This window comes from Ruditapes philippinarum, unplaced genomic scaffold (assembly GCF_026571515.1).
Source record: "Ruditapes philippinarum isolate M1 unplaced genomic scaffold, ASM2657151v2 ctg7117_1_1_1_1, whole genome shotgun sequence".
NCBI lineage: Eukaryota > Metazoa > Mollusca > Bivalvia > Venerida > Veneridae > Ruditapes > Ruditapes philippinarum.
In genome coordinates, this window is record NW_026859075.1 from 379 (window position 1) to 11,529 (window position 11,151).

The 11,151-nt window shown below is 32.9% G+C and overlaps 1 protein-coding gene across 1 annotated transcript; it reads left to right on the forward strand.

Moving 5' to 3' along the window:
- The first annotated feature begins 2,288 nt into the window (after nucleotides 1-2,288).
- LOC132755111 (uncharacterized) lies at nucleotides 2,289-8,840 on the forward strand. Its single transcript, XM_060745907.1, has 6 exons — nucleotides 2,289-2,421; nucleotides 3,428-3,473; nucleotides 5,183-6,246; nucleotides 6,531-6,690; nucleotides 7,631-7,666; nucleotides 8,769-8,840. Exons 1-6 carry the CDS (start codon nucleotides 2,395-2,397, stop codon nucleotides 8,771-8,773), a joined length of 1,338 nt encoding a protein of 445 aa, XP_060601890.1. The 5' UTR covers nucleotides 2,289-2,394; the 3' UTR covers nucleotides 8,774-8,840.
- Nucleotides 8,841-11,151: the final 2,311 nt, after the last annotated feature.

The following is an 11,151-nucleotide window of genomic DNA, read 5'->3' on the forward strand; positions in this document are numbered from 1 at the left end:
TAAAAGATGCGTTTCACCTGAAGAAAGTAGTGATTAATAAGAAATAATTTGTCATAAAAATAGCAAAATGTAATCAAAGTAGTATTTTGATTTCCATATAAAATACTTATTCGCTATACCTGTACTTATTGGGTTAGTGGTGACATTGATTGTGCTGTTGGTGTTGGTAGTAGTAGTGTTTGTGTTGGGGTGTAAACTGTTGGTAGTGGTTGTCTGAAAAAAATGGAAGAAGTAGAAGTTGAACTATAAATTGTAGCTAAAAGTGAAAGAAATCAAAGCCTGAGTTAATAAATTACTATACATTTCGATTTATAACGACCCGTTATAAGTACAACGGCAATCGGAACACATAACCGAAAAAAAAATGATTTAAGATCTGGATAAAGGGAAGCGTTAACCACAAAAAAATACATTCAAATTACAGATTCGGTTTGATTGATTTTAAACCTGAGGAATTATGAAAAAGTGAAACATGCCTCACCCCCCCCCCCTCAAACACACACACACAGCTATGACTGGAGCGGTACTCATTTTCCAACACTAAACAGTGTTGGAATCAATGATCCCGAAGGACCAGAAAAATATAACAGGGACGATAGTGCTTGATAAAGAGATCCATATAGTTGTATACTTAGAATGTTAGAAAACACTTGATAAGCATATCTAAACGAAACAATACGAGTCTAAGAAGATCTTGGTCGTGGTAAACCCTGAATCAACAGAGGCTTTAAGTTTTCAGTGTTACATTATCAATGCTTTGCGTTTGAATATAACAATGATTACCTGACCCGTTTGCAAAGTAAGTTGTAATTGTTTTTCTGAACCAGGGATTATATTTGTAATGTACAATATTAGATCTGAATGTTTCCTTGTTCGAAGTTCTGGAAAATAACAGATACCAATGCATTTTGTAAAGAATGAGAGGGGCGACGCAATCATTCCGGCCAAATATGATCAACAAACTTACAAAATGATATACTAAGTTTAGAATTACCTTTAATACTTTCATTTTAACAAATAAGAAGTTACTGAATCAGTATAATACAGAGAGACACTTATAAAGGGAGAATAGTATGTATTACTTATTTTACAAGAGTCGACATGAGTTGTCTCGCTTGCCTGACTAATTTGTGCCCGGTCATGTCAGATATCAGTTTTGATAATTTAAAGTCACATTATGCCTCTTTGGCAAAAACATGAGGGTTATTTTTTTTTATAAAAATTTGTATTAGAGATTTTAGAGGCTTGGGGCATGAAAACAGTGGCACTGAATGTGAAATTTTTCATATAAAGAGCTAAATGTGAATAAAAAATATTTTGAGTTCTTTTGGAAACTATACCAGGGCACCAAATAAATAGAAATTAAAGCATAATGAGAGCATAGTGATAGCGCAAACAAACATTGTAATCAGAATTCAATAGTTTTCAAAATTTGAACAAAGTAAGAACATAACATTTAATTTGAACTATTTCCATTTACAAATCACGCAGATGATGTGCGCTTGCAGGATTTAGTCGAAATATAAACAACAATCTCCGCACACTAAGGGAATCTATATTTATCAAACCAGGTAGAGCATTGTCTTAAACCGATTAAAATCAGTGCTCCTAATTAACGCTTCGCTTTAGGATCTGACGTGCACCAATAGATGGTCAACTTCTAGTAACCTTTTCAATCGCCAATTATCGGCGTGGTTTCACAATTGTGAAAGCGAGCGGTTTCTAATTTTTACTGCTGGAAAAGCAATACTGGGTAGGTAATTTTCATTATTTCGAGAACAAACATGGTGTTGTTCACACAACCGGCATTTTCTACTTTGTCAAAAACAATTCTTTGTTATCACTGGTGTATGTTTGATCTTAATGTTAAGATCCGTTTTGAAACTATAAAATTATTGGTTCTATGATCTAAGAATTTTTAGATTTACCTTATTGTGCATTTTCATTAACTTTTTATCAATATCTTAAAAGAGGTATGACACTTAAAATATGTCCATCTAGATTTTTACATATCACTGGATAAAACTGACCAACTGAAACCCATGTGTAATTCAATTATGAAGCAATATAAATAAATCATCTCAGAGACAGTAGAAATTGCTTTTAATAAAAACTTTACCTTTCCTTTTTTTTTTTTTTTTTTTTTTTTTTTTTTTGGAGGGAGAGGGGGGGGGGGTCTCCCAAATCTTACACTACCAGAGATTGTCTTGTCTGAGCTAATTAGAAAACTTATCTTGACGAAATATGCCGAGGTTATATGATAGTTATATTACATTAAATTCTTAACTCGACATTTGACCCTAAGATAAGATAAGGCATACTTATAAGTGTATGAATATTTTCTCCGTGTTATAAAAGTCAAATTGTTTGTACATGTTATATATATAGCTTAAAATGATGCTATGGATATGCTCTCTTTCCGTAAGTTTATTTCATATTGCAAGCATTATTTGATTTATATTACATGTATTGTCATACTACATTGTAAATATATGCTTTGTGTAAATGACTCACTACAGAGGATGTGTTAAAGAATAAAAGCCCAGGGGCGCGCGATAGCCCCCTGATATCTAACTGACAGAAAAACAATTAAATAAATCAAAACAAGCAAATGATTAAAAGTATTTTTGTACACCCCATATTTTATTCAAATTAGTTATTGAAATGTACTGAATTCAATTTAAAACATGTTTTGTTGTTGTTGTTGCTGTTGTTGTTGTTATTCGTCTGTGTCTGAACTCTTGACCTGCAATTAATAATCGACCAGACGGTCTAAACAATGTGCGTAACGGAACGTAACATTCTTAATTTTCAGTAATCATGTCGATTTGTTTTCAGCCGGTTGTCTTATCTTATCTGATTAGATATTATCAGATATGCATCGGTCTAGATGACTTAAAATATTCACCGGTTGTCTTATTAGTCGCCGCTAGAAACCTCTATTTGTACTACCTAGCTAGATATAATAATATATACACTGGTCTAGTTGTCTTCAAATATACACAAGATATACACCGGATTCTATAAATTAAGATTTACACCGAATTTGCACTATCTGGCTAGATGATATCAGATATTCACCGGCCTGTATAATTTTAGATTGACACCAGTCTTACACTATCTGGCTAGATGATAATAAAGAAACATCGGTCTAGATGATTTTCTTTAACTCATTTTGTATCCAAAATACAAATCTGCACAGTACAATGTCTCAAACCAAAAAGCAAACAGTCTGTTTTGTTTTTTATCTTTTTTGAATAGTTATGAAGTTACTTTGTTTGTATTCTGCTGGGATTCAGACTTATAAAACCATATCCTGGACCAAACAAGGGTACTTCTTTATTGCAAATCTCCGTCATATGAAATGCATCGTCATTCTAACAATGATACATTGATGATATATAATTGTATTAATAATTAATTTCAGTTGACTCTCATATGGATTGTCAATGGAGAACCAACATGTATGGAATGTAAGTAAAGCAGTAAATATTAGGGCAGATTCTCGCATTGATTTTCTCAAGACTTATCAGAAATAGTTCCTTATTCTAACTTAACTTTGAGTTTTCACGCTAAAAAGGTGAGTTTTCTTACAGAATGAAGTACCTGACACATTTTTAAAATGCAAATATCCGAGTCACAAAATATGCTAAGGACTTATTAAAGTTTCATCTTGCTTAAGAAAACAATGCAGTGTTATATCCTAAATAAGTGTTCCCATTTCCATCCATTTTCTCTGCGCCTTTTCAGCCAATCGTTGGCCACGTTTCAATGCGAAAGTCTGTCCAAATAGTGATAATTACGAATTATCAATAACCCAGCTTTCAGTTGTATTTTCCTTTGATAATATCACATGTTGCCTATACCACGTGACATTTTGAGATATGTGTCAAGCAAAAATATACTATATAGTCGATCCAGGTTATAGTTTCTTCCAATTCAAAGATCCCTATAAACCATGCGGTTTTACTTTCCGTATGCCTCAAATATATTATACAGTGTCACGTGACTTAGGTACTATCATCAACATGAAGAATAGACAATTTGATCTCTGTAAAAACTGGCGTTTTCTATATATCGTGGAACTGAATATAAACATTTCGTATTCTTTAATGCATATATATATCTTATTTTTTAACCATTATAGAAACGGATTTTTAGACTTTTTCAAGATCATTTTCATGAGTTTGTCTATTCCATTTAATGTAAATTTGACAAGACAGGAAACAGGTGGTAAGGGTAAAAAAATGGAAAAGACAATACCCACCATTGTTTTTTTTTTACTTATGTCTATCAATACTTCAAGGACAATTATACCACAGCTTACTTGACAAAAAGCTAACAACTTATTTGTTGGCCTGAACAAAAAATAGACAGTGGCTTTTACTATATAAGGATCAAAACTTCTACCGCAAGATCCTGATGTGTAAAATTAGTAAAATGGCACAGTTGTATGTGCTTTTACAATTTGCTAATCTGCTGTTCCAACCATTCAACCAAGATTTGACGAATTAACTGCAAGGAATTTTAAACTAGATTTGAAAAGAATAAATAATTGAAACGAAACCCCAAAAATGGCTGAACAAAATAATCTTTAGAATGGTATTGCGTATAGAATGACATTTCTTTTCAAGATTTCTGACATAGATATACAGATTGAGAGAGATCAAGCGAAAGGTTAGTTTTTATAGAGATCAAATGGTCTATAAGTATAAGGTAAACGGCACTGAATATTTTCAAAAGATTTTTTTCCATTTAATGTAAAATTAGTTTTATCTAATCCGATATTTTACATTTTATCATAAATGCTATTTTTATATGATAAAGAAAACTTTCATGAAATAAAATCCTCTTTAGATAATGAAACAAAGTTGATGATGGATAATGATTTGAGATAATTGAGCCGCGTCATTACAAAACCAACATAATACATTTGCGACCAGCATGGATCCAGACCAGCTTGATCATCCGCACAGTCTAATCAGGATCCATGCTGTTCGCTTACAAACCCTATAACAAGTAGAGAAACTGATAGCGAACAGCATGGATCCTGATCAGACTGCGCGGATGCGCAGGCTGGTCTGGTTCCATGCTGGTCGCAAAACGCACTATGTTGGTTTTGTCGTGACGCGGCTCATATGTTTAAAGGAAGTCAATAAATATCATTTACCAACACTTTCAGCTTCATATGGCACTGACTTTATATTCAGCATAGCTGATTTACCATACTACAGAAGTACCCATCCCGAGGATCCAGATATAAGTTTACATATAACAAGCAAAAGATCAACTTATTTCGACATGACCCTACCATCTCTTGCAACTGCCAGTAAGACGCCAATCTATTTCACTACAAGATACCGACTGTACCATACTGGTGTATATAATCTTAACTCGACATTCATAAACAGGTACAGCGACGTTAATTCAAGAAGTTCCATCAGAATACATGCCGATTATCCGATCTCAGTATCGGCAGTGTATTCTTACAATAAAAACTCACCCTCTTATGATTTAAATAACCACATATTGCCGGTTAACACCCTTTCAACCACATATGTGATACCGTCCTATCCAAACAATAAGGCAACTTACAGCCAGAATCAACTCCTTGTTGTTGCACTCAATGAATCGACGACAATACATATCAAACATTATGGAATATCTAAATACCAGAGCCTGCACGCAAATGAAACATTTATTTATAAATCATCGTCCGATATAAGTGGTGCATCGATCACAAGCAACCGCCCTGTTGCAGTGTTTTCATCCATGGCATCTGGATACAATTATCATTCCAGCACATACGGTCAATCACGTAATCTTTTAATGCAAGTGCCACCAATTACTCAAGGAAGCTTTCATTTTATCGTTCCGGCCTTGCCTTCGTTGGTCAAAAATTACAAGGTTCGTATATACTCTACACACACTGGTGCTTTGGTTGATATATACTCCACATCAGAAAGTGTGAGACATATGCATGTCTATGAAAACATATACTATGAATATAGTACAAAAGGCTCGAGTGCACTAGAAGTATTTTCTGATAGCCCAATTATGGTGGTACAGATAGCAGAGAATTCTCATGGTGCAGCGATGTTTATGACCAACATTCCGGCCGTGTCACAGTATATGACGTCATACTTAACATTCTCTACTCATTCCCATTACATTGTCATAGTGAGGTACGAAGAAGCCTTGGGCTTGTTAGTTGACGGATCGCCACTACTACACAATCCAGAAGTGGTATTTTTACTTTTTACTCTACCAAAATAATAAAAATTTATACATGAATCTATTTAAATTTGTCACTTTGACGTATTTCATTTTTTTCTTTTACATTCGATATCTTATCAGGTCAATAATTTTGCTGACACTTCTACTCGTTTGGAATGTAACTCTTTAACTGGTTATTAAGCAGTATTTATCTTCTTACTACATTAGTATAATATCATTATCTTAATAATAATAAAATTATACCGTAGACACTTATGATTGGACAGCAGTTATCATTAACTTTGCAATTATAGGTTGCACACAGAACACCGACGGGAAATTTCACGTTATTCACGATACCCAGTACGTCATCAAATGACGTTGTGTCACATATTAGCGATGAACCATTTGGTCTGTTTGTCTTCAACCAAGGAAGCATAACTAGCTATTCAGCAGGCATGAACTTCGATACAGGTTTGTCAATACTTGTTTCAAATATTGAGATATCCCTTTGCTGTTTCGACTAAGTCATACTGTCATATTGCCAATGACGGTTAGCCTATTCTGTAATTGTATTAATCATCATCTGTATTTCTTGTAGCAATAATTTATACTTTTATTTTTACAATATTTGGCTTTCTGTAACCGAATTTATCTAATAATATTTTTTTTGTAAAACAAATATTTCAATTTAAACATGAAAACGACTGTTTTAATTTTATGATACAATCAGGCCAGTATCAAAACTGGCAATGTTTGTTAGAATATAGTTTATTTTTCACATTCATTCAAAACATGATTATCAAACTTTGAGCATGAAAAGTTGACACACGGACATAAATTTCGATATGATTTCTTTTTCATAAGATAAAAGCTTGTTTAGATAAAGGCGTAAAATGAACTTTTACATACATTTCAAGTGGTTAGACTATCACGTTTTTATCCATTTTTTTCAAACCCATTTAGTCGCGTCTAATGATCTTATGATCACGCTGAGATAAACAGTTTTGACGCCTCAACCTTCAGTCATAAGTGGATATAGAACATGTTTAACAAAAAAAGAGAAAATAAGAATCCCTAAAGAAAGCCCAACACGGCAAAATTGAAAATTTTGCAGGCTCGGTTTGATTGAGCCTGTTCATGGACGGTACTGTCAAGTGCAACCTATCGTCAACGCCCGCTAGCATCGGCTTAAGCAGAATTCAATATATGACATGAACTAGTACAATTTTGAATTTTGAAACATCCGCAGATGTGTTCATATGGCAGTTATCATGGAACCTTCAATATGACACATTAAACATCAGCGACTTTCCTTTTGGCATTCCTAGATGTAATATTTAGATTATAACACGATTTATTGATATCTGACATTTAATTCACTGCTTAAAACTCATATATTTTATATAACCAGATTGCGTTCAAGCGACGTCAGCAAGTCAGATCATAGGTAAGATACTATAATATACTCAGGTCTTGCTTTCCAATTCAATCTGAAAATTATAGCAGTTATTTTTCCGAGGCAATTAAAAAACACTGTAGCAATTATTTTTAATGTATTGTCGTATATTTGAATTATCAAGTACTAAAATAAAATAACTCGTTATAACCTAATAATAATTGATACAATTGTCATGCCAATGCCTCCTTGTGTGAAACATGTTTTAATTATTTTAAAACTAAACAATAACTTCAGTATCATGTAAAACAAAGAAAACTTATAGAATGAAAATTACTTGAGTCAAGACAACAATGCCATCGACTTGTATGGGTCAAAGTTGCCAGAAGACTTTATAGGTGATAACAAAATAAAATTATGCAGGGTTTTAAAACTCATTTACATTGGAGGTGATACCCCTTTAAAATGGTATACTATATAGTGGGCATCATAACAGTATATTGTATATTATTCCTGCATGTTGTATTGGTCTTCCAAGATAAAAACCAACATTATTCGAAGTTCTATGATGATGCACACATGAATTGCAGCAACAGTCAAGAACAGTTTCTGTACGTGTAATGAAACTTAACAAAACAATTCACAAGTTTCTCCAACACTGTAAAAGTTCCCTTGAAATAAGAGATATAAACGCTGAGATGTTGAATATGAACTGGTTTCTAGAAGTTTCCCTACTTGCCTTTGCATTGACAAGCAAATAATCATGTTTATGATTATATATTTTAACCCTTAAAGTGCTGGAACCGAAAGTCTTAAGCCTTTGCCACCAGTTTAGAGCCAAACCTGCCTACACACCCGTGCAGTCTGACCAGGCTCTATACTGTTGGCTGACAGACTTTAAATATTCAAATTGATATCCCTAAAATTGATAATGGAAAGTCCCTAAAATTGAAGTGGGACAGGATCATTTAAAATATTCAGCCTGTTCAGGGTTAAAAGCTACAATGTTATAATGAAAACTTACTTTGCTTTGTAAAGCGTTACAACCTTTTGTTACAGTGTGACAAGCATTTTTTCAAGCATTACATTAAATTATAGTGACCAATTAATTGATCCATTATCTTAACATACAATTCACCTTTTTGTTCCACAGGTTAATAAATGCGGGACTTGGCTGTGAGAATATATGAAAAAAGATGGTTTAACCTTTCCTTTTATGTAAAATTAATATTGTGAAATACAACTTAGAAAAAAACACGTTGTTGTTCTTCCTTTTTGATACATATAAATACAAAAATAATAATTTCCCGTGATTATATGAATCCATTCAGAAACATGCTAGTCTTTTTTTCGAAGCAAAATTACAGGGAGATTGAAGACTATTTAAGTTCCAGAAAAGACAACATGTTTTAACACTTTCTAGAATGTCATTATGACTAATTTTAATACAATTATTAAGTAGGTTGTTTTTAACAGCACAGAAAAAAATCAAAATTCATAAAGTTATCACTAATTTTTCTGTTCACATCTTAGGTTTGATTTTCATATTTCCTGACTACGTACATTTGTATTTCGAGACAAATTCATGTTCTCTTGTTTAATGTTTACAACTCTTTTGTAATAATTGTTCAATTGTGAATGACTGTGAATTTCTATACTTTACATAAACTGCTGATATATATCTGGACAAAAGTGATCTCTAGGAAGCATGAAAATCAGTAAAATTACATAAAAATTGCAGACTTCACTTGGTTTGATTGAATTTGTACATAAGGAATAATCAAAAGGTGTAACATCCCGCATGCCCCCTGGGACCGGCTTGAGTGATACTTGATTTCAACACTTAAAAGTGCAAAGGACATGTTAACATTCAAAATTTTAACATAACCATTGTTATCAAGACCTCACGACCATTACGAATAAAATTATTCAAATTTTTAAACGCTCATCGATTGTTAAGATTATTACAATATTATTGTTAACTAAATAAAATCAGAAAAGAAAAATGACTTACCTCTCCATCTGCAACTTTTAACAATCTTTCTCCTTCTCTCGCAACTTTTAACTATCTTTCAAATTATCTCGTGCTTTTTATCATTAAAAGGTCGCATAGAATTTTTGTCTGACAATTTTTTTGTCTGTCATTTTTCTTTAGTTTATCACTTTGTAATTACTTGAGTGGTTTTTAAAAAAAAACTTCATTGATGTGGTGGCACATAGATGCCATGTGTCGCATACAAAACATAGGTTTGCAGCTCAAAGGTCTAAATCACACCAAGCAAGGAAATATTTTATAAAAGTTCATTAATGGTCGTGTCAAGTAATTACTTTTGTCATTCATGGATTGATTATATTGGATATAATGTCACCCCGACACTACTAAGGCGATATAAAGACTTTCCAACTATACTGGTGGAAAATGACCCGGATGCGACCTCTAGCAGTATAAGTATTTAGAAATTCAATAGCTGGCTCGTGATAGAATCATCAACTTTCGGACGCTTACTTGCCTGAATTTAAAACTGACTACATTATCAGGCTGAAATATGGCATATTTTTGTATGTGCGTATTTTTATTGCTAAAAAAAGGCAAAACTTTTAAGCTACTTTTTCACCTTAAAAGTGAACTACGAATAGACGCCACATGGAAAAAAGGTACTAAACAAAAAACCTTTCATTTTTACACTTTGTTTCCTCCTGTTTGTCTAGTATCATTGGATAGCATGGCAAAAGTTGACCATGCAACAACATACCAAATTCGATTCAATTTGTTCGATTTGTTGTTTTTTTATGTGTCGACCTTTCGCCTCACCGTGCAAAGCTACATCATATTAACTTCATTTTTCTCGCATACATCAGTAATCACAGCCAATGCAAAAGTGATGCTATATGATATTTAAATGTTTCGTATATTTTCGCTCGCAAGAGCAAACAGCAATTTTTTTTAATAAGTCATGTTTCGTCATTTTTATTGACGGTCACGACCAAGTGCCCGTCAATATCTGTGCTTTATTTTAAAAAAGGAAAGTATGTTTCTTAAAATATTGAATTTTTTGTTAATGTATCAACAATGGTTTAACTGGCATATGCATATACTAGCTGAGAAAAATCAAGACAGATCAGCACATCATGCGGTTAGTGTGAAATAATCATTAAACTACAGAAATTAAAAAAACGGCAACAACTCATAACTTCACAATAGCTTCTTACAAATAAGTAGGGATACTTTTATATTTCTAATGGATTAATTTTCTTGATGAATTCCGGGAGTAACACATTCCATAAAAAACGATTAAGTCAAGACATTGGTAAGTCATGATGGACTTTATCTAATAGTCGGATATCGAAATATTTATACTTGAGAAGAATAAATCATAAAAAGACTAATTCCTGGTCCGATATTGCATTCCACCAACAATGCAAAGTCACATTGGCCATTGCCAATAATAAACACTTGACATGACGAGACAATGGACATATTTTTTCTAGATAAATGCTTCAAATGTTGAAGGTCTAAACCAATAACTTGTGTGCAA

Excerpts from the sequence above, each read along its gene's own strand:
- LOC132755111 (XM_060745907.1), top strand. The coding sequence starts at position 2,395 with ATGATGCTATGGATATGCTCTCTTTCC. Across the intron at positions 3,474-5,182 it reads AGAACCAACATGTATGGAAT|CTTCATATGGCACTGACTTT; the intron begins GTAAGTAAAGCA and ends CAACACTTTCAG. Across the intron at positions 6,691-7,630 it reads AGGCATGAACTTCGATACAG|ATTGCGTTCAAGCGACGTCA; the intron begins GTTTGTCAATAC and ends TTATATAACCAG.